This window comes from Chiloscyllium punctatum, chromosome 17 (genome assembly GCF_047496795.1).
Source record: "Chiloscyllium punctatum isolate Juve2018m chromosome 17, sChiPun1.3, whole genome shotgun sequence".
In the NCBI taxonomy this organism is placed as follows: Eukaryota; Metazoa; Chordata; class Chondrichthyes; order Orectolobiformes; family Hemiscylliidae; genus Chiloscyllium; species Chiloscyllium punctatum.
In genome coordinates this window covers 48,757,931-48,782,614 of record NC_092755.1, presented here as the reverse complement: position 1 = coordinate 48,782,614, position 24,684 = coordinate 48,757,931, and the positions used below count along the sequence as shown (strand labels likewise).

General features: G+C 50.1%; 1 protein-coding gene across 1 annotated transcript in view; it reads left to right on the top strand.

Moving 5' to 3' along the window:
• depdc5 (DEP domain containing 5, GATOR1 subcomplex subunit) overlaps nt 1-24,684 on the top strand; it is a 221,816-nt gene that overhangs the window by 103,786 nt on the left and 93,346 nt on the right. The window contains 3 exon segments of the mRNA XM_072587095.1: nt 6,017-6,220; nt 14,397-14,532; nt 16,229-16,326. Coding sequence (XP_072443196.1) covers nt 6,017-6,220; nt 14,397-14,532; nt 16,229-16,326 — 438 coding nt within the window.

Genomic DNA, 24,684 nt, shown 5'->3' with positions numbered 1-24,684 from the left:
CACAATGTAGTCTCCTGTACACGTTGCTCACAATGCAGTCCCCTGTACACGTTTCTCACAATGCAGTCTCCTGTACACGTTGCTCACAATGCAGTCTCCTGTACACGTTGCCCACAATGCAGTCCCCTGTACACGTTTCTCACAATGCAGTCCCCTGTACACACTGCTCACAATGCAGTCCCCTGTACACGCTGCTCACAATGCAGTCCCCTGTACACGTTTCTCACAATGCAGTCCCCTGTACACGTTTCTCACAATGCAGTCCCCTGTACACGTTGCCCACAATGCAGTCCCCTGTACACACTGCTCACAATGCAGTCCCCTGTACACGCTGCTCACAATGCAGTCCCCTGTACACGTTTCTCACAATGCAGTCCCCTGTACACACTGCTCACAATGCAGTCCCCTGTACACTTTTCTCACAATGCACTCCCCTGTACACGTTGCTCACAATGCAGTCTCCTGTACACACTGCTCACAATGTAGTCCCCTGTACACGCTGCTCACAATGCTGTCCCCTGTACACGTTTCTCACAATGCAGTCCCCTGTACACGTTTCTCACAATGCAGTCCCCTGTACAAACTGCTCACAATGCAGTCCCCTGTACACACTGCTCACAATGCAGTCCCCTGTACACGTTTCTCACAATGCAGTCCCCTGTACACGTTTCTCACAATGCAGTCTCCTGTACACGCTGCTCACAATGCAGTCCCCTGTACACGTTTCTCACAATGCAGTCCCCTGTACACGTTTCTCACAATGCAGTCCCCTGTACACGTTGCCCACAATGCAGTCCCCTGTACACGTTTCTCACAATGCAGTCCCCTGTACACGCTGCTCACAGTGCAGTCCCCTGTACACGCTGCTCACAATGCAGTCCCCTGTACACACTGCTCACAATGCAGTCCCCTGTACACGTTTCTCACAATGCAGTCTCCTGTACACGTTGCTCACAATGCAGTCCCCTGTACACGTTGCTCACAATGCAGTCCCCTGTACACACTGCTCACAATGCAGTCTCCTGTACACGCTGCTCACAATGCAGTCCCCTGTACACTCTGCTCACGATGCAGTCCCCTGTGCACACTGCTCACGATGCAGTCTCCTGTACACGTTTCTCACAATGCAGTCTCCTGTACACGTTTCTCACAATGCAGTCCCCTGTACACGTTTCTCACAATGCAGTCTCCTGTACACGTTTCTCACAATGCAGTCCCCTGTACACGTTTCTCACAATGCAGTCCCCTGTACACGTTTCTCACAATGCAGTCTCCTGTACACGCTGCTCACAGTGCAGTCTCCTGTACACGCTGCTCACAATGCAGTCTCCTGTACACGCTGCTCACAGTGCAGTCTCCTGTACACACTGCTCACAATGCAGTCCCCTGTACACGTTTCTCACAATGCAGTCTCCTGTACACGTTTCTCACAGTGCAGTCTCCTGTACACACTGCTCACAGTGCAGTCTCCTGTACACACTGCTCACAGTGCAGTCTCCTGTACACGTTGCTCACAGTGCAGTCTCCTGTACACGCTGCTCACAATGCAGTCTCCTGTACACACTGCTCACAATGCAGTCTCCTGTACACGTTTCTCACAATGCAGTCCCCTGTACACGTTTCTCACAATGCAGTCCCCTGTACACGTTTCTCACAATGCAGTCTCCTGTACACGCTGCTCACAATGCAGTCCCCTGTACACACTGCTCACAATGCAGTCTCCTGTACACGCTACTCACAATGCAGTCTCCTGTACACACTGCTCACAATGCAGTCTCCTGTACACGTTTCTCACAATGCAGTCCCCTGTACACGCTGCTCACAATGCAGTCCCCTGTACACGTTGCTCACAATGCAGTCTCCTGTACACGTTTCTCTCAATGCAGTCTCCTGTACACACTGCTCACAATGCAGTCTCCTGTACACGTTGCGCACAATGCAGTCCCCTGTACACGTTGCTCACAATGCAGTCCCCTGTACACGTTGCTCACAATGCAGTCTCCTGTACACGTTTCTCACAATGCAGTCCCCTGTACACGTTTCTCACAATGCAGTCCCCTGTACACGTTTCTCACAATGCAGTCCCCTGTACACGTTTCTCACAATGCAGTCCCCTGTACACGTTTCTCACAATGCAGTCTCCTGTACACGCTGCTCACAGTGCAGTCTCCTGTACACACTGCTCACAATGCAGTCTCCTGTACACGCTGCTCACAGTGCAGTCTCCTGTACACACTGCTCACAATGCAGTCCTCTGTACACGTTTCTCACAATGCAGTCTCCTGTACACGTTTCTCACAATGCAGTCTCCTGTACACACTGCTCACAGTGCAGTCTCCTGTACACGTTTCTCACAATGCAGTCCCCTGTACACGTTTCTCACAATGCAGTCCCCTGTACACGTTTCTCACAATGCAGTCTCCTGTACACGCTGCTCACAATGCAGTCCCCTGTACACACTGCTCACAATGCAGTCTCCTGTACACCCTACTCACAATGCAGTCTCCTGTACACACTGCTCACAATGCAGTCTCCTGTACACGTTTCTCACAATGCAGTCCCCTGTACACGCTGCTCACAATGCAGTCCCCTGTACACGTTGCTCACAATGCAGTCTCCTGTACACGTTTCTCTCAATGCAGTCTCCTGTACACACTGCTCACAATGCAGTCCCCTGTACACGTTGCTCACAATGCAGTCCCCTGTACACGTTGCTCACAATGCAGTCCCCTGTACACGTTGCTCACAATGCAGTCTCCTGTACACGTTTCTCACAATGCAGTCCCCTGTACACGTTGCTCACAATGCAGTCTCCTGTACACGTTTCTCACAATGCAGTCTCCTGTACACACTGCTCACAATGCAGTCCCCTGTACACGTTTCTCACAATGCACTCCCCTGTACACGTTGCTCACAATGCAGTCTCCTGTACACACTGCTCACAATGCAGTCTCCTGTACACACTGCTCACAATGCAGTCTCCTGTACACGTTGCTCACAATGCAGTCCCCTGTACACGTTGCTCACAATGCAGTCTCCTGTACACGCTGCTCACAATGTAGTCTCCTGTACACGTTGCTCACAATGCAGTCCCCTGTACACGTTTCTCACAATGCAGTCTCCTGTACACGTTGCTCACAATGCAGTCTCCTGTACACGTTGCCCACAATGCAGTCCCCTGTACACGTTTCTCACAATGCAGTCCCCTGTACACACTGCTCACAATGCAGTCCCCTGTACACGCTGCTCACAATGCAGTCCCCTGTACACGTTTCTCACAATGCAGTCCCCTGTACACGTTTCTCACAATGCAGTCCCCTGTACACGTTGCCCACAATGCAGTCCCCTGTACACACTGCTCACAATGCAGTCCCCTGTACACGCTGCTCACAATGCAGTCCCCTGTACACGTTTCTCACAATGCAGTCCCCTGTACACTTTTCTCACAATGCAGTCCCCTGTACACTTTTCTCACAATGCACTCCCCTGTACACGTTGCTCACAATGCAGTCTCCTGTACACACTGCTCACAATGTAGTCTCCTGTACACGTTGCTCACAATGCAGTCCCCTGTAGACGTTTCTCACAATGCAGTCTCCTGTACACGTTGCTCACAATGCAGTCTCCTGTACACGTTGCCCACAATGCAGTCCCCTGTACACGTTGCTCACAATGCAGTCTCCTGTACACGCTGCTCACAATGCAGTCTTCTGTACACGCTGCTCACAATGCAGTCCCCTGTACACGTTGCTCACAATGCAGTCTCCTGTACACGTTGCTCACAATGCAGTCTCCTGTACACACTGCTCACAATGTAGTCTCCTGTACACGTTGCTCACAATGCAGTCCCCTGTAGACGTTTCTCACAATGCAGTCTCCTGTACACGTTGCTCACAATGCAGTCTCCTGTACACGTTGCCCACAATGCAGTCCCCTGTACACGTTGCTCACAATGCAGTCTCCTGTACACGCTGCTCACAATGCAGTCTTCTGTACACGCTGCTCACAATGCAGTCTCCTGTACACGTTGCTCACAATGCAGTCCCCTGTACACGCTGATCACAATGCAGTCCCCTGTAAACACTGCTCACAATGCAGTCTCCTGTACACGTTTCTCACAATGCACTCCCCTGTACACGTTGCTCACAATGCAGTCTCCTGTACACACTGCTCACAATGCACTCTCCTGTACACACTGCTCACAATGCAGTCTCCTGTACACACTGCTCACAATGCAGTCTCCTGTACACGTTTCTCACAATGCAGTCCCCTGTACACGTTGCTCACAATGCTGTCCCCTGTACACGCTGCTCACAATGCAGTCTCCTGTACACGCTGCTCACAATGCAGTCCCCTGTACACACTGCTCACAATGCAGTCTCCTGTACACGCTGCTCACAATGCAGTCTTCTGTACACGCTGCTCACAATGCAGTCCCCTGTACACGTTGCTCACAATGCAGTCTCCTGTACACGTTTCTCACAATGCAGTCTCCTGTACACGCTGCTCACAATGCTGTCCCCTGTACACGTTGCTCACAATGCAGTTTCCTGTTCACGTTTCTCACAATGCAGTCTCCTGTACACGTTGCTCACAATGCAGTCCCCTGTACACGCTGCTCACAATGCAGTCCCCTGTACACACTGCTCACAATGCAGTCTCCTGTACACGTTTCTCACAATGCACTCCCCTGTACACGTTGCTCACAATGCAGTCTCCTGTACACACTGCTCACAATGCAGTCTCCTGTACACACTGCTCACAATGCAGTCTCCTGTACACACTGCTCACAATGCAGTCTCCTGTACACGTTTCTCACAATGCAGTCCCCTGTACACGCTGCTCACAATGCAGTCCCCTGTACACGCTGCTCACAATGCAGTCCCCTGTACACGCTGCTCACAATGCAGTCCCCTGTACACGCTGCTCACAATGCAGTCTCCTGTACACACTGCTCACAATCCAGTCCCCTGTACACGTTTCTCACAATCCAGTCCCCTGTACACGTTTCTCACAATGCAGTCCCCTGTACACGTTTCTCACAATGCAGTCCCCTGTACACACTGCTCACAATGCAGTCCCCTGTACACACTGCTCACAATGCAGTCCCCTGTACACGTTTCTCACAATGCAGTCCCCTGTACACGTTTCTCACAATGCAGTCTCCTGTACACGCTGCTCACAGTGCAGTCCCCTGTACACGCTGCTCACAATGCAGTCCCCTGTACACACTGCTCACAATGCAGTCCCCTGTACACGTTGCTCACAATGCAGTCCCCTGTACACGTTGCTCACAATGCAGTCCCCTGTACACACTGCTCACAATGCAGTCTCCTGTACACACTGCTCACAATGCAGTCTCCTGTACACGCTGCTCACGATGCAGTCCCCTGTACACGCTGCTCACAGTGCAGTCTCCTGTACACGTTTCTCACAATGCAGTCTCCTGTGCACGCTGCTCACAGTGCAGTCTCCTGTACACACTGCTCACAATGCAGTCCCCTGTACACGTTTCTCACAATGCAGTCTCCTGTACACGTTTCTCACAATGCAGTCTCCTGTACACGCTGCTCACAGTGCAGTCTCCTGTACACACTGCTCACAGTGCAGTCTCCTGTACACGTTTCTCACAATGCAGTCTCCTGTACACGTTTCTCACAATGCAGTCTCCTGTACACGTTTCTCACAATGCAGTCTCCTGTACACGTTTCTCACAGTGCAGTCTCCTGTACACGCTGCTCACAGTGCAGTCTCCTGTACACAAGTGAGACCTAAGAGGCTAGTACCATTGCAGTATTTAAAAGGCATCTGGATGGGCATATGAATGGGAAGAGTTTGTCGGGATATGGGCTGGGTGCTGGCAGCTGGGACTATATTGTGTTGGGATACCTGGTCGCCACGGACAAGTTGGAACGAAGGGTCTGTTTCCGTGCTGTGACTCTGTGACTCTATGACTGTGACAGACTGAGCGACTGCTTTGTCCTTTATTTTGTTGATTGTGTACTCACTCTTTCAGATATCCTGGAGCGCATGATTGACTCACAGCAGAGAGATTCCAGTGCCCCTGGCCGTTTTCACGTTGGCAGTGCTGAGTCCATGCTCCATATTCGGCCTGGCGGGTACACCCCCCAGCGGGCACTCATTAATCCGTTCGCCCCTTCCCGGATGCCAATGAAGCTAACGTCAAACAGGAGGAGGTGGATGCATACATTCCCAGTGGGTAAGCGTAACAGACTGGCAGCGCAGGCACATGTGTCCACCAACTCGCTGCCAACTGTGTCTTCAGAGCTGTGTTGCTCAATGTGCTGCGCGGGGTCTGGTACAAACAATACAGGCCGATGTGGTCCAGAGTTCAATCCCTGCTGGTTCTCCAGTTGGACTAGAACAGTGCTCTCCATGTGTAGGGGCTGGAGAGCAATGGGAGTGATGATCGTCACTGTGGGGGTGATGGTCGTCACTGTGGGGGTGATGATCGTCACTGTGGGGGTGATGATCGTCACTGTGGGGGTGATGATCGTCTCTGTGGGGGTGATGGTCGTCACTGTGGGGGTGATGGTCGTCACTGTGGGGGTGATGATCGTCACTGTGGGAGTGATGATCGTCACTGTGGGGGCGATGGTCGTCACTGTGGGGGCGATGGTCGTCACTGTGGGGGTGATGATCGTCACTGTGGGGGTGATGATCGTCACTGTGGGGGTGATGATCGTCACTGTGGGGGTGATGGTCGTCTCTGTGGGGGTGATGGTCGTCTCTGTGGGGGTGATGATCGTCTCTGTGGGGGTGATGATCGTCTCTGTGGGGGTGATGATCGTCTCCGTGGGGGTGATGATCGTCTCCGTGGGGGCGATGGTCGTCACTGTGGGGGCGATGATCGTCACTGTGGGGGGCGATGATCGTCTCTGTGGGGGCGATGATCGTCTCTGTGGGGGCGATGATCGTCACTGTGGGGGCGATGGTCGTCACTGTGGGGGCGATGGTCGTCTCTGTGGGGGCGATGGTCGTCTCTGTGGGGGCGATGGTCGTCTCTGTGGGAGCGATGGTCGTCTCTGTGGGAGCGATGGTCGTCACTGTGGGGGCGATGGTCGTCACTGTGGGGGCGATGGTCGTCTCTGTGGGGGCGATGATCGTCACTGTGGGGGCGATGATCGTCACTGTGGGGGCGATGGTCGTCACTGTGGGGGCGATGGTCGTCACTGTGGGGGCGATGATCGTCACTGTGGGAGCGATGATCGTCACTGTGGGGGCGATGGTCGTCACTCTTGTATCGTTGACAATCAGACCACCGAGCATCTCTGTCAGGAAACAACACAGACACATCAGGGGGTTCACTTGGAAAGCCATCCTTCTTCAATGACGATTGCTTTAATGTCACTACGTTGTTAGGCCCAGAAATTTTGCTGAGCATTATTGTTTTGTTGTCAGTATTACAGTGCCTAACCTGAGCAGTCTGAAGCAACCCTCTCTCTCTCTCTCTCTCTCTCTCTGTGACTTGCCTCCACCCCCCCAACACACACACTCACTCTCTCTCTCTCCCACTTTCTCTTCCCCCCTCCCTCCGTCCCTCCCCTCTGAACCGTCTCCCCCCCTCCGTCCCCCATCCCTCCGTCTGCCCCCTCCCTACGTCCCTCCCCTCCTCCGTCCCCCTCTGCCCTCTGCTCCTCCGATCCTACCCTCTGCTCCTCCATCCCCCCTCCATCAGGCCCTCCCCTCCTCCGCCCCTCCACTTCTTCTGTCTCTCCCCTCCTCCATCCGTCCCTCCCTCTCTCCCTCCCTCCCTCTGACCCTTCCCTCCTCTGTCCCTTCCTCCAACCCTCCCCTCCCTCTGTTCTTCCCCTCCATCCCTCCCTCCGTCCCTCCTCCGACCCTCCCCTCCCTCCGACCCTCCCCTCCCTCCGACCCTCCTCTCCGTCTCTCCTCTCCTCCGTCCCTCTCCTCCTCCGACCCTCCCTCCGTCCCTCCCTCCGTCCCTCCCCTCCCTCCGTCCCTCCCCTCCCTCCGTCCCTCCCCTCCGTCCCTCCCCTCCGTCCCCCTCTGTCCCTCCCTGCGTCCCTCCCTGCGTCCCTCCCCTCCTCTGTCCCTCCCCTCCTCTGTCCCTCCATCCCTCCCTCCCTCCGACCCTCCCTCCGACCCACCCTCCGACCCACCCTCCCTTCCTCCCTCCGACCCTTCCTCCCTCCGACCCTTCCTCCCTCCGACCCTCCCTCCCTCCGACCCTCCCTCCCTCCGACCCTCCCTCCCTCCGACCCTCCCCTCCCTCCCTCCAGCCCTCCCCTCCCTCCCTCCAGCCCTCCCTCCGACCCTCCCCTCCCTCTGTCCCTCCCGCCGACCCTCCCACCGACCCTCCCCTCCCTCCGTCCCTCCCCTCCCTCCGTCCCTCCCCTCCCTTTGACCCTCTCCTCCTCTGACCCTCTCCTCCTCTGACCCTCTCCTCCTCTGACCCTCTCCTCCTCTGACCCTCTCCTCCTCCGACCCTCCCCTCCTCCAACCCTCCCTCGCTCTCTCTGACTGTCTTTGCGACACCGTGTCTCTCTGACTCTCACTCACTTGCTCTCTCTCTCTCTTTCACTGACTGTCTTTCTCCTGCCCTCCCTACCCCTCCCTACCCCTCACTGATCAGTTCTGGGAGTGAATTACTCAAGCTCTGACAGAAATCCCAGTTCTCTGTGATTTGCTTCTGCGAACCCTGCTGGTTCACCAATCAGATTCAAGAGTACGCTGTGCGGGGATCTGTCCGTTTGTGGCCCAGTCTAGCCTCTCACATCCATCACCTGACTCCTCTGCATTCTGCTGCCGATCCTGAAACGTGGGTAATTCATCTGGGCTGCCAGCTCAATCAGATACGGGGCACAGCTTTCCGATGAGCTTCCCTGTCTGCTCTCTCTTTATTTCCAAGTATTTTGAGAAGAGAAGGCCGATATTCTGGCCAATAGTTAATTTCTTGGCCAAACACCGACTAAGGTCATCTGGTGACTGATGTCAGAGCTGTCCCGGCGAAGTCGCTGTGTGTAAATTAGGTTCTGGTTTAGTGGTGCTGGAAGAGCACAGCAGTTCAGGCAGCATCCAAGGAGCTTCGAAATCGACGTTTGGGGCAAAAGCGCTGTGTAAATTAGGCGCCTTGTTTCTGACATTTCACAGCGCTTCCAAAATGGCTTCCGTTCTTGTTGTGTGCTCAGACACCCCGTGTTTGTGAAAGGTGCTGTATAATGAAGACTCTTCTCTTTTGCTTGATGCACAGGCTGACCAAGCCAGTGGCAGGTGGGGTGAGGTTTGTTGTGAATTGATAAGTTGGTTTATTTTGATATTTCAACGATTGGGTGGTGCATCCATGGCGATCATGGCATGATTCGATCAGAGCAACTTGTTCTGACAGAGACTTGGCACATTTGCGTGCTTTCTCTCCACGGATGCTGCTTGACCTCGCTTTTCAGCGTCAGATGTCATTTGCTTCAGCTTCTTCTCATGTGGTTGGTGCAGTAAAGGTGTTGTCGCCAATGCACTCTGTCATCTCCACCTCCACCTCCACTCTGTGGTGGCTCAGGATATTTTTTGGAGTCGGGCAGACATAGAGTCAGAGAGATGTACAGCACGGAAACAGACCCTTCGGTCCAACCCGTCCATGCCGACCAGATATCCCAACCCAATCTAGTCCCACCTGCCAGCACCCGGTCCGTATCCCTCCAAACCCTTCCTATTCATATACCCATCCAGGTGCCTCTTAAATGTTGTAATTGTACCAGCCTCCACCACTTCCTCTGGCAGCTCATTCCATACACATACCACCCTCTGTGTGAAAAAGTTGCCCCTTAGGTCTCTATAATATCTTTCCCCTCTCACCCTAAACCTATGCCCTCTAGCTCTGGACTCCCCCACCCCAGGGAAAAGACTTTGTCTATTTATCCTATCCATTCCCCTCATGATTTTGTAAACCTCGATAAGGTCACCCCTCAGCCTCCGACGCTCCAGGGAAAACAGCCCCAGCCTGTTCAGCCTCTCCCTGTAGCTCAAATCCTCCAACCCTGGCAACATCCTTGTAAATCTTTTCTGAACCCTTTCAAGTTTCACAACGTCTTTCCGATAGGAAGGAGACCAGAATTGCATGTAATATTCCACAGTGGCCTAACCAATGTCCTGTACAGCTGCAACATGACCTCCCAACCCCTGTACGCAATAAAGGAAAGCATACGAAATGCCTTCTTCACTATCCTATCTACTTGCAACTCCACTTTCAAGGAGCTATGAACCTGCACTCCAAGGTCTCTTTATTCAGCAACACTCCCTAGGACCTTACCATTAAGTGTATAAGTCCTGCTAAGATTTGCTTTCCCAAAATGCAGCACCTCACATTTATCTGAATTAAACTCCATCTGCCACTTCTCAGCCCATTGGCCCATCTGGTCCAGATCCTGTTGTAATCTGAGATCACCCTCTTCACTGTCCACTACACCTCCCATTTTGGTGTCATCTGCAAACTTACTAAGTATACCTCTTACGCTCGCATCCAAATCATTTATGTAAATGACAAAAAGTAGAGGACCCAGCACCGATCCTTGTGGTACTCCACTGGTCACAGGCCTCCAGTCTGAAAAACAACCCTCCACCACCACCCTCTGTCTTCTACCTTTGAGCCAGTTCTGTATCCAAATGGCTAGTTCTCCCTGTATTCCGTGAGATCTAACCTTGCTGATGAGCCATTAGGAACGTTTGCCTCCTTGGCCCCTCTGGAGAGGAGGCTGTGTCTTCAGTCTGGAATTGAAACAACCTCTCCTTGAACAGGAGCCAGGCTCCTGAACACATTTCTCAACTTCACAGGATTCAGGTGGGAGAACTAAAGCACAGATTGCTGGTGTCTGGCCGAATTATCAAGCATTACAGAAATAGACAGAGACAGCGTTGCATCATTTTGTAGCAGAGAGTGAGTTTCGCAGATATTGGATCTGAAACCCATTGCCTAACAAACTGATCATTGGAAGATGAAGCTTATTAGGCCAGTGTCTACCAGCCGCAGTGGTGAATGCATTGACGAGTTTCCAAAGGACATCAATAAATATAACTTATTATAGAAACCGAAAGCACTTGCTCATCTGTGTGTTGACCTGTTGGGGGTCTAGGTTAGTGGGGTGCTGGAAAAGCACAGCAGGTCAGGCAGCATCCGAGGAGCAGGAAAATCGGCGTTTCGGGCAAAAGCCCTTCATCAGGAATGGGCCTGTTGAGGTTCAGCCTCTGTCTGATGATGGGGGTATCATAATTTTCTCCGGGGGGATTACGCAGGCGACAGTGTTGCTCTGACCTGTGCCTGTCTGCTTGAAGTTATACTGGGTTGGGTTCAGCTGGAGCCACCAAGGGCCTCTCCTTCATCCCAGAGCCCGAAACTGGAGGGAGGAATATCCGACGTTGACCTGCCAAGTCGGGATTGGCTCAGGAGCAGCAGCATGTTGACCGAGTGACGTCGACAGACATGGGCAGGGACCAGCCGGTGGCAGATGGGAACAAAGCAAAGGGAGGGGGAGAAATAAAGATCCAGTAGGAGTGGGCTGCAGGTCAGGATGAGCAGGAAGAGGGAAACTGTGTTAGTACGGTTTGGTAATATGCCCCATCCATTTCCAATGTCTGTCTCTCAGGCAGGTCTGGAGAGGGTGATAAATGCTGGTCCAGCCAACAGTGCCCACGTCCAATGAATGAATCAAAACAAAATCGCAACAGAATTCTGACCTTCAGATGGCAATGGGTGGACAAAAGCTGATTCTAGTGGCACTGTAGAGGCTGATGGCAAGTTCCCCAATGTGTGGTGTACTGCTGGCTGTGTTCTGCATAGCCCACACAGTATTATGGAGTTGGAACTGTGTGTGCATATATATGCCCAGCATGTGCCCAAAGATACTGAATGAGGCCTGGCAGCTGCCCAATTGAGGATCCCATATTTGTGTGTGTCTGTGTGTCTGTGTGTCTGTGTGTCTGTGTCTGTGTGTGTGTGTGTGTGTGAGAGAGCGAGAGAGAGGTAGGTCCTGGTAGTGCTTTTTGATGTGTTTCTGGGTGGATGATAGGCAGTGTGAGAGGCGAATGTCAGATGAACAGATACATTCTTCATCTTTGACCACCTGCAGAAATCTTTCCACTTGATACATCAACCTTGCCGTCCTCCCTTCAGAGGCTCTGTCTCCAAGCGCTTCCTGCCAGTTTAGTCTCCACTTCGGTGACCGGTCTCTCCAGGGCAGTGTTGCTGAGGGGGGAACGCCCTTCCTCAGTGTGCTGCAACATCCCCCGTGATCCCGAGTACTCCAAGTGATGGCCTAGATGGAGTGCAGTTTTCCCTTCATCGGGGTCACGCCTGTTGTCTGGAGTGACCGGTTTGTTTACCAAGTTGCCTCACCCAATGCAGGCCACAGAGCTCTCCTGTCGAGTGGGATTCACACTGGTCCATACTTTAATCATGGCAGTGATTTCCCTCCGTTAGTAGCAGAGAGGTCCGGTCATGAATCATGTCCCCCACCTCCTAAAGGTGGGACCCACGCCAGTGTTTTATGGTTAACATGGCACTGAGTTGTGTACGGAAAGAGATTACTCAACAGTAGGAAAGGTTTGCTTCCAGTAGCAAGCACAGTTATTTTTGAGAGAAAAAAGAAATGATCATTTACTTTTTTTTTTCTTTTTCCTGACGAGTTTCTGGTTTGAGTGTTCAGTACCTACAAGCAGGGGCTCGGTTTAGTTCAGTTGGCTGGACGGTTGGTTTGCAAGGCAGGGCGAGGCCAGCAGCGTGGGTTCAATCCCCACACCAGCCGGGGTTTCAGTGAAGGACTCTCCTTCTCAACCCCCTCCCCTTGCCTGAGGCTTCGTAACCCTCAGGTTAAACTCACCAGGCCTTTCTCTTGACGAAGGGTGCAGCCCTATGGTCTGGTAAGACTATGTCAACTTGACTTGACCAAAAGACAAACACTTTCCTGAGGGGGACAGTGAATTTAAACAAGGAAAACAACCAACTGGTCAATTGTGTCCTTTAGCTGACATGGTGAACAGTTCCAGAGTTCCAGAGTGTTAGGCCAAGCCCAATTTCCTGTACCAAGGTGATAACCCAATCTTCCCTCTTAGCTGTGTGACTGCATAGAGAGTATCCAATACAGCACCCCCCCCCTTTAAAACATATTAAAGAGACGGTGAACTTCAGTACAGCTTTGTGCATTCTCATACCAAAACCAGTGGCTAGGTTAACAGTGGCCCATTTAGTTCGATAATGAGTGTTCGAAAATGTCTGGTGACTTGCATTCTCAGCATATACAACACAAAAAGAAAGAGCTAACTTTGCATTTAATTAGGGACTGTCCCCCCGGATTGTTAAATAAATTTTAATTTAACTTTTAATTTTGGGCTTACTCTCCAGAATGGGTGTAAAGGAGTAGTATCATTACAGCATGTTCACTCAGATTGCTGCTTCTGAAAGATGAATATTTTCAGAGTGCTGGAAAAATCTACTCGTCGTAACGAGCCATAGAACACATACAGTGTGGAAACCAGCCATTTGGCCCAGCAAGTCCACACGGACCCTCTGAAGAGTATCCCTCCTTGACCCATCCCCTTAACCTTTAACCTTACATTTTCCATGACTAACGTACCTAACCCATACTTTTCTGAACACTATGGACAATCTCCCATGGCCAATTCAGCTGACCTGCTCATCTTTGGACTATGGGAGGAAACCCACACAGACACGGGGAGAATGTGCAAACTCCACACAGTCAGTCGCCCGAGGCTGGAGTCGAACCTGGGTCCCCTGGCGCTGTGAGGCAGCAGTGCTAACCACTGAGCTATCATGCCGTCCCTGTAGTGTCCTTAACATCAATTGGAACAATCCTTGATTTTCCGTCTTATTCAAAACAAAATCGAGAGAGAATCTGCACTCTCGGAGGGGGCGGTCCATCCTTGATGTCAGTCTTGAAGTGGGCAGAAACTTGGGATGAGACTTGGACCCACATCTTGCTGCATTTGATGAAAGAATGTCATCAGCTGAGCTGAGCTGAGCTGAGCTGAGCTATCACGGTGGCTCAGTGGTTAGCACTGCTAAGTCACAGCTCCAGGGATCCCAGGTTTGATTCCCGCCTCGGGTGACTGTCTGTGTGGAATTTGCACATTCTCCCCGTGTCTGTGCGGGTTTCCTCCCACAGTCCAAAGACGTGCACGTTAGGAGGATTGGCCATGCTAACTGCAGGGGAATGGGTCTGGGTGGGATGCCCTTCGGAGGGTCAGCCAGGACTCGATGGGCCAAATGGTCCGCTTCCGCCCTCCAGGAATTCTGTGAATCGCTGAGCCAACATTTTAGTGGATTGAGTCACTTCCCCCCCCCTTGTGTATTAGCAGTTTTTGTGTTTGTGTGATGTGGGTGTGAACCTGTCCATTCTCTTTCACAGGTCCTTCTGGAGAACCGATTCAGATCCACCACCAGACCAGGCAGCATATGGCTGAGCTTCAGGGGAGCAGCCTGCAGGATCCCACACACTCCTCCGCAGAGCTGCTGGAGCTGGCCTACCATGAAGCGACTGGAAGGTTGGTCTGCATGCTGCAAACTGGCAAGTCATTCCAGGTCACCACGCTACTTTCACGGGCTGTGGACGCAGATTTCCCAAGCTGCCTGCAGTTCTTCCGTTCTCCGTTTCAGGCCCGTACCCTTTACTGCGAACTTATTTGACGCGATTGTTCCCTCAGTCGTTAAGTCATGCCAGGCCTTGGAATTTATGTAGCACTGGATCGTCCTTCCCAACACGCGTCAAAGTTAATTGATCGGATGTGGATTGCAGACAGTGCGACGACCCAGATTGCACACAGCAAGCTGCCGCACACTGCAGTTTAGACAAATGAGCAGTGTGTCTGATTTATACCGCAGTGTTTAAGGGAGGAATATTGAGCAGATTTTGTCTTTGACCCCTTCAGAGAGCAGTCTCATTTCGATGTCAGTACCAGCGAAAACGCAGCACTCCCTCAGTACCGCACTGGAGTCCGTCAGCCTCAATCAGAGGCTACAATCCCCTGGGACAATCCACACCCATTTCTGGAGGTGTGTCTCCCCAGTAAAAGGGGGCCTCCCTGATCATTCTCACATGTCCCAGACTTAGCCCGCTTGCTTCACGGTCAGCCTGTGTCATTCCAAACTGGGAGTCCGCGTTCACCGGAAACCCCAAATGCTGTTGTTTATAAGGAGGGGGAAGGTTCACCCTGTGTTGTCCTGTCTGTCACTGATCTTTGACCCTCGCTTAAACCTGTCCAAGCTGCCCTCACATTTGGGATGGGCAGGCAGACATTTTGTAACATAGTTGGCATATCAAATGGTGGTGGCCCAATACGTTTCCTGCTTTGTGATGTTACTAGAGCTGAACTTCATGTTGCCACAAGATGAGCTAAATCCAGTGGCTATTAGGCAGGCTGTGTAGGATCCGGGTACAGGAATATAATATCGAGCGATGGTGAGAAACATAGTCAGAACATTGATTTCACCCATGAACGTTGCTCATTAAGTCTACGGTTCTCCTTGTTCTGGGTTGCAGTCTTATACTAATGTATAATTAATGTAAGATTTGGCAACCCTCACAGCGCCAGAGACTCAGGTTCGATTCCTGCCTCAGGCGACTGACTGTGTGGAGTTTGCACATTCTCCCTGTGTCTGTGTGGGTTTCCTCCGGGTGCTCCGGTTTCCTCCCACAGTCCAAATATGTGCAGGTCAGGTGAATTGGCCAGGCTAAATTGCCTGTAGTGTTAGGTAAGGGGTAAATGTAGGGGTATGGGTGGGTTGCGCTTCGGCGGGGCGGTGTGGACTTGTTGGGCCGAAGGGCCTGTTTCCACACTGTAATGTGATCTAAACCCATTCCTTCGAAAGCTGGTTTCATTTTGAAGTCTTAACTTTCACAGTAAAATAGTACCGCGCCTTTTCTCACCCTCCGCCCTCACTGTTGGGGGAGGAATAATTCCTGATTTATCTGTTCCTGGAGTGAGACTGTGATCAGCGTGACCTGCAACATCCTGAATCTTGGCTGGCAAATCAGCGAGCGTATGTTGTCTTGTCACTTTTGTCCTTCACCTCTCCAGGAAATTCTAATCACAACCTGTCTTCCATCTGGCAGGGCTCTTGTGACTGATTCAAAGTCAAAGAGTGGAACAAATTGCAGTCGCCAGCTGCCAGTGGTATTCTGGTTTCTGCTGCCTGTTCTAACGCATGTCTGGTTTCTCTCTCATCCCTCCCCTCTGCCAGGCGGAGCGCTGCCAAGCAGATCGCTGATAACCTATCATTCCTGGGGTGTACTGGAACTGATGAATTTGCCACCAGCCCAGCCAGCAGCCACAGTGCAGGTGAGTGAGTGCAAGGCCTGAGTGTGGTCAACTGTCATGCCAGTTTCCGAAGCAGTCTCGTGGAAGGCCGGTTGTGTTAATTTCAGAAGCAGTCTCATGTTCCCTTGCTGGGTTCAGACACCATCATCTATAGAAAGATTTCAAAAATCATTGCCAGCGTCGTTTTGAAATTTTTTTTTTGTTGTCAAAATACATATGGCGAAACCAAAATACTGTGGGGACTCCGAAATAAAAAGCGACAAAGACTGAAACTCCTCAGCACGGTAGACAATGACAGCAGAGAGACCCATAATTAAAGTTTCACCGAGATGACATTTGTTTGAACAAGTGCAAGTGAAAGATATAAAAGTTTGTCAGTAAGTATGTGGAGGCAGCGATGCAGGACGCTCTCTAGTAAGGTGAATGACAGGGCAGATTAAGTGACAAAGTGATTTGCAAACAGCAAGACCATGTCCACGTGTTGTGCCTTTTCCAACTAAACAAAACCCATGTGGTGTATTCCCCGTGGCACCGCCTTGACCAGCCTGACCTGACTTTGACCTTTGAGTATAGGAGTTGGGATGTCATGTTGGTAAGGCTGTTTCTGGAGTACTGTGTCCAGTTCTGGACACCCTGCTATAGGAAGGATGTTATTAAATTGGAAAAGGTTCAGAAAAGATTAACCAAGACGTTTCTGAGAATAGAGGGTTTGAGTTATAAAAATAGTCTGAGACTTCTTTCACTGGAGTATAGGAGGTTATGGAGTGACCATATAGAATAATACAGCGCAGAACAGGCCCTTCACCCCTCAATGTTGCGCTGACCTATGAACTATTCTGAGCTTGTCCCCCTACACGATCCCAAAATCATCCATGTGCTTATCCAAGGATTGTTTAAATCTCCCTAATGTGTCTGAGTTGACTACATTAGCAGGTAGTGCATTCCACCCCCTTACCACTCTCTGAGTAAAGAACCTGCCTCTGACATCTGTCTTAAATCTATCACCCCTCCATTTGTAGTTATGCCCCCTCGTACACGCTGATGTCATCATCCTAGGAAAAAGCCTTTCACTGTCCACCCTATCTAATCCTCTGATCATCTTGGATGTCTCTATCAAATCCCCCCTTAGCCTTCTTCTCTCCCATGAGAACAGCCCCAAGTCCCTCAGCCTTTTCTCATAAGACCTTCCCTCCAGACCAGGAAACATCCTGGTAAATCTCCTCTGCACCTTTTCCAATGCTTCCACATCCTTCCTGAAATATGGGGACCAGAACTGTACACAATATTCCAAGTGTGGCCACACCAGTGTTTTGTATAGTTGCAGCATGATATTGTGGCTCCGGAACTCAATCCCTCTACCGATGAAACCTAACACACGGTATGCCTTTTTAACAGTAGAGGTTTGTGAAATCATGAGGGGAATGGATACAGTGAATAGCATGGGTCTTTTCTCCGGGGTGGGGGAGTCACAACTATGGGGCATATTTCTAAGGTGAGAGGAGAAAGATTTTAAAAAGGGCATGAGGGGGAGAACGGTTTTACACAGAGTGGTTCGTGTGTGGAATGAAATTCCAGAGGAAGCCTGAGATGTAGGTACAGTTACAATGTTTAAAAAACATTTGGATAAGTAGAAGGTTTGGAGAGATACAGGCCAAAGGTAAGCAGGTGGGATTAGTTTGGTTTGGGAACATGGTCAGCATGGACTGGTTGGATCGGAGGGTCTGTATCCGTGCTGTACGACTCTGTAATTGCAAAAAACTGCAGGCGCTAGAAATCAGAACTAAAATCCGAAGGCGCTGGAGAAATTCAGCAGGTCTGGCAGCTTCTGTGGAGGGAGAAACCGTTAATGTTTCAAGTCTGGTTATGATTCTTCCACTGGGCTCCGTCTCGTCTTTTCTCCCATGTTTGTTTCCAAGGGTTGGGTCATGAGCATCCTTTCAGATTGGCGTCCACCAGCCTGCAGGCAAACTCCTGCAGTGGTTTGCCAGCCGCTGCCCTGGTATTTGTAATGGAAAATTAACAAATTTTACATTTACTGTGAAATTTGAAAGAGAATGCGTTTCTAAAAGGTAATGCTGTGCTGAGCTTTGTAAGCAATCCTTTGATGAGGTTTGCAGCCAGCTCGAGTCTGTGCTGAGCTTTGTAAACATTCAACTTGACCTTGTGACAGTCAAACTCAGCGAAAGCTGAAGAACTGTTATGTCCAAGACCAGGGGATGAGAGGATAACAACTTGAGGTTTCCCAGTCTTTGCCCTTGAGAGTGTGATAAGAAACAGTATAAGACCAGTATCTGAATTATGCTCCAGTACCCCTTTACATTGAGGCATCTGAATGAATGTATTGGGTCAATTCTGCAGAATTTAAATAAAGCTCTTTTCTTTGCTCTTGCTAACAGTTGAGTCTAGTCGATTTAATTTCCATCACAGTCTTCCAGCCTGCACTGGAAGGATTTGCAGTCAGCCTCTTACAAACCCGCGTTTCAGTGCCGACAAGCCCTGAGGTTAGACTCGATTCTGGCCGAGAGGTTGGGATGCTACCCATAGCACCAGAAGAGCTCGGCATGTGATTGTATTCACAGTGCACTTTAACAGCGCTCGGCCATTCTGTCCCCAGGCCCGTTCGGCCATTCCATCATGGCAGCTGTGTGACCCAGAGCTGTGTTTGTCAGGGGATGGTAACAACCAGAACAGTCACAGGGAGGGTCAAAGTGCAGTCGAGCAGCGGTAATAGGGGACTCTCGAGTCAGAGACATTTCTGCGGCTGCAAAGGTGACTCCAGGGTGTTGTGCTGGCTCCCCGGTGCCAGGGTCAAGGATGGCTCTGAGCGGCCATAGGACATTCTCAAAAGGGAGGGAAAACAGCCAGAGGTCGTGGTATGTGTGGCTATAGGCAGGAAGATTGATGAGGTCCTGCAAAGGGAGTTCCGGGAATTATGTCTTAACTTGAAAAGCAGGACCTCGAGGGTTGGAATCTCGGGATTATTCCCAGTGCCACATGCCAGTGAGGTTAGGGATAGGAAGGTAGTACACTTACATATGTGGCTAAGGAGCTGGTATAGGAGGGGGAGGGCTTCAGAGCCATGGATTATTGGGGTATCCTCTGGAGCAGGTGGGACCTGTACAAGAAGGATGGGTTGCCCCTAAACTGGAGGGATACCGATATCCTGGCATGGGGATGATTAAACTTGTGTGGCGAGGGAGTGGGAACCAGAGCAGTAGGGTCAGCAAGTAAAATGACCAGGGAGTCAGAAACTGAGGCCAATATGATTAAGGCGAGGTTACTGATTATGGCAGAACTGGCAGTCTGAACTGTATGTTAACGTGAGGAATATGACCAGTAAGGTCAATTAACTTAGAGCTTGGATCAGTACATGCAACTATGATGCTGTACCTATCACAGAGACTTCGTTGAGATACAGAGAGAGAGAGAGAGAGAGAGAGACGAGACTGGCAGCTTAACGTTCCAGGGTTTAGATGTTTCAGGCGAGATTGAAAGGACTGCAAAAGAGGTGAAGGAGTTGCGTTACTCATTTGGGAGAATATGACAGGTTTATTGTGGGAGGAAACCTCAGCCAGTGAGGCTACATGGGTAGAGCTGAGGAATAGGAAGGGTGCAATCACTTTGGGGTTGTGCTACATACCTCTCAACAGCCAGCAGGAGATTGAGGAGCAGATATGGGACAGATTATGGAAAAATGTGTTGGTTGGTTTTAACTTCCCTTATATTGACTTGGGTCTCCCTTCCTGCCAGTTGGGGAGGGGTTTGTTATGTGCATCCAAGAGGGTGTCTTAAAGCAACGTGCTATTTGTGCAATCAGGAAACCGGCCTATAGTTGACCTGGTATTAGGGAATGGGCCTGGCCAGGTGGGAGGTGATGGCCTAGTGGAAGTTTTGTTGGATTGTTAGTCCAGAGACCCAAGTAATGTTCTGGAGACCCAGGTTCAAATCCCACCATGCAAAAGGTAGAGTTTGAATTCTGTTTTTAAAAAAATCTAATGATTGTCATGAACAGCCCATCTAGTTCCCTAATGTCCTTTAGGGAGGGACACAGATACTGCCATCCTTATCTGGTCCGACCTACACGTGACTCCAGACCCGCAGGAATGTGGTTGTCTCGTAATGCCCTCTAGCCATGGCGTTGTGTCTCTCAAACATGATTGAGATTTTGGAGGAGGTGTTGAAGATGATTGATGAGGGTAGGTTGGTGTTTACATGGATTTTATCAAAGCCTTTGACAAGGTCCCTCATGGCAGCCTAATACAGAAGGTGAAGTCACATGGGACCCACGGTGAGCTGGGGAGATGGATCCAGAACTGGCTTGGTCATAGAAGACAGGAGTGATGGAAGGTGTTTTTCTGACTGGAGACCTGTGACCTATGGTATCCCACAGTGATCAGTGCTGTGACCCCTGTTGGTTATTATATGTAGAAGCGATTTGGAGGAGGGTGTAGCTGGCCCAGTTAGTAAGTTTGTGGATGACGCACAGTCTCGGGGAGCTGAGGATTGCCAGGGGATACAGCAGGAGACCCTGGCGGAGAAATAGCAGATGGAGTTTAATCCAGATAAAATGCAAGGTGATGCCTTTTGGAAAGTCTAACATAGGAGGGAAATGTACAGTAAATGGCAGAACACATAGAAGCATTGACATACAGAGAGAGATCTATATATACAGGTCACAGCTCCCTAAAAGTGACAACACAAGTGGATAAAAACATAGTACAGTATAGGCCCTTCGGTCCTCAATGACCTTTTATCCTACTCTAAAATGAAACTAACCTACATTCCCTTCATTTTACTCTCATCCATGTGCCTATCCAACTCTCTGAAATGTCCCTAATGTATCTGACTCTACTACCAACACTGGCAGCACATTCCACGCACCCACCTCTCTCCATGTAAAGAACCCACCTCTGACATCTCCCCTCAACCTTCCTCCCCTCAGTAAAAAAAATCACACAACGCCAGGTTATAGTCCAACAGGTTTAATTGGAAGCACTAGCTTTCGGAGCGACACTCCTTCATCAGGTGATAGTGTCTATCATCTGATGAAGGAGCGTCGCTCCGAAAGCTAGTGTGCTTCCAATTAAACCTGTTGGACTATAACCTGGTGTTGTGTGATTTTTAACTTTGTACACCCCAGTCCAACACTGACATCTCCAAATCATGTCCACTCAGTAAGTTAGTCAAGAAGGTGTATGGCATGCTTGTCTACATTGATCAGGGCACAGAGCGTAAGAGTTGACAACTCAGGCTGCACAGCTGTATCGAATATTTGGTCACATTTGGAATATTGTGTACAGTTCTGGTCACCACACTACCAGAACATTGTGGAGGTTTGGGAGAGGATGCAGACATGACTTATCAGGACATTACCTGGTTTAGAGGGTGTTAGCCGTGAGGAGAGATTGGACACGCTTGGTCTGCTTTCACTCGAACGTTGGAGGCCGAGGGGCAACCTGATAAAAGTTTACAAAGTTATGAGAGGCATGGTTAGAATGGCGTCTTTTACCCAGGGTAGGAATATCACTTACAAGGGAGACACTGGGTTTAAGGTAAAAGGGGGAAAGTTTAAAGAAGATATAAGAAGCAAGTTGTTGTTTACACAGAGAGGGTGGTAAGAGACTGGAATGTGGGCCAGAGGAGGTGGTAGAAACTGATACAATAGCGATGTTTAAGAGGCGTGTTGACACATGCATGAATAGGCAGGGAATAGAAGGTTACAGACCACAAAGAGGCAAGGATGTTTCTTACTTTAGAACCGATCACGTGTTGGCATAGGCTGGGTGGGCCAGAGGGCCTATTCCTGTGCTGTACTGTTTTTTTGTTCTTTAGAGGGCAGTGGTGTATTGATAATGTCGTTGGGCTAAGCAATCCAGAATCTCAGGCTAATTTGGCAAACAATTAGCCAAATGGTGACCATTGTTAATCGTCAGAAAAATGCATCTTGTATACTCCTATCCTTTAGAGAAAGAAATCTGCCCATGGGCTGGTCTGTGCGTGACTCCAGATGCACACAATGTGGTTAACTCACAGAACCACCGTATTACTGTGCAGAAGGAGGCTGTTCAGCCCATCGTGTTAGTACCAGCTCCCCAAATAAGCATGACGACTTGTGACTCTTAACTGGCCTCTCGGCAAATCGGGATGTGCAAGAAATACTGGCCTAGCCAGTGAGGCTGATATCTCCAGAATGATTAAAATAAGGTTAACAATTGATCTAATTGCTATTTGCAGAAAAGAACTCTAAATCCCCATCACCCGTTGTTCATAGAGATGTTCCTTAGTTTCACTCCTGGAAAATCTAGCTGTAATGTTTAAATACTAACCTCTTGTCCTAAACTCCACAACTACTGTCTGATAACCCTAATCAGCTCTTTTAATGATCAGATTCCCTACAGTGTGGAAACAGGCCCTTCAGCCCAACATGTCCACACCGACCCTCTGAGGAGTAACCCACCCAAACCCATTCCCCTACCCTCTATTTACCCCTAACTTGGCAATTTAGCGTGGCCATCACCTTTTGGATTATGGGAGGAAGCCCATGCAGACACGGGGAGAGTGTGCAAACTCCACACAGACAGTCACATGAGGCTGGAATCAAACCCGGGTCCCTGGTGCTGTGAGACTGCAGTGCTAAGTGCTAACCACTGAGCCACTGTGCTGCCCAGTTTGAGAACTTTGATAAACTCTCTCAGTTCTGTGGAGAACAGTCCTGGTTGGCGTAATCTCTCCTTGTAATTTAACCCTGGAAATCTTGTTATTGTAAATCTATCCTGCGCTTCTACCATTGATTTCCTGTGTAAAGCTACCCATAATGCCTCAGTCTAGTCAGGGCTTTGTACAGCTGAAACATAACTTCTACCCCCGCATATTCTAGTCATCCAAATATAAAGGCCAGCATTCTATTAACCAACTTGATTGCTCAAGACATTTTGATAGTCTCTGCACACAGACTCTAGCATTTCTTGAACTTCAATTGTTTCTAGTTTTTGTTCCCCCCCCTCATATCAGAAGATCCGCTTCCAGCCGAAAAGAATAGGGCGCCCTCATATCGGCCTACCTTGTAACTCATTCACCAGAGGAGCATTGTGGCAGTTTGGAGATGCCGAGTGGGTCGCGGGGAGGTCATGCTGGCTTTGTTCGGAGAGTCTATGATGTCAGATGCTGTTGGTGAGGCGCAGCGTGCAAACGAGAGATTTGGGTCTGGGCCAAGGAGAGTATTTTAGGTGGTATGGGTTGTGAGGACAGGAGTCATTGGGTAGACCGAATTGGAAGAAGATTAGTTCACTTGGTTAACTGTGAAGAGAGCTAGTAGGAAACAGTGTATTAAAGGCCGTAGACCAGTGAGGAATGGACGCATTTATCATGGCCACAGTTATACAGGATGCTTTTTGTGACTTGGAGCAGTTTATGGTGTGGCAGGAAAGATTGGCCTGAGTTTGAGAGACAATAATGTGTTCAAGAACTTTGGAGAAGGAAAGGAAGGTTTGACTTAAATATCAAGACTCCAGGGCGATCCTGTGTTTGTCCCTGTGATGTACTGAGTGGGCTGATCTCTCAGAGGGCTGTGGGGTGAGGGGTGAGGGAAGACGTCCAGAGTTCCTGCATCTGATTGCCACCCAGTGGAGGCTGCTGGAAGTGTCTGAATCAGGGCTGAGTACAGGATGGAATTCCTATTTTAATCAGAAGCTCTTCCCCACCCAAATCGCCCCTCAATGCTTTGCCAATTTTGCCCCTCAGTTTCAGAATGGCCACTTGACGGTGATTTCTAATCAGAGGCAGAGATAAACTCCAAATAAATGAAACAGAGAAGGGTGTTTAATGGTTTGAAGAGCTGGCTAAAGAGGCAAAGGTTTGTTCCTGAACAGAAAGGTAGACAAAGAGGCAACAAAGCTCCTTTCCAGAGATTGCACCTCCTAGTTTACTCACCTGGGTTGTGCCTCAGTGTAGTCTGTCCTTGCCCAGGCATCCTCAGCGACCTCTGATATTACCCACTTGGTTCCTATTAATAGGCAGTTACATAAATCTCCAAACCCAAACCTGGAAATCTGAACCTGCAATAGCAAATGATGGAAACAGCAAGCTGAGCAGAAGGTGAGATGTTGCAAGTTTCATCAGCTGCACTAAACTCTGCCCAATTCCTTTTACTGTCCCTTGTGTTTATCTATTTAAAGAAACTTGGAATCTTGAGAGGTTTAGGCCTACCCCTTCCACATCCCCAGCCATGTTCTCCCCCATCCTGGGTTCAGTTCCACTGCTTCCCCATGAAGGGTTGAATCCTTCTGTTCCAGTGTCATGTTCCTGTCTGGTGTGTAGAGTCGCAGAGCCATACAACACAGAAACAGACCCTTCGGTCCAACTCCACCATGCTGAGCAGAT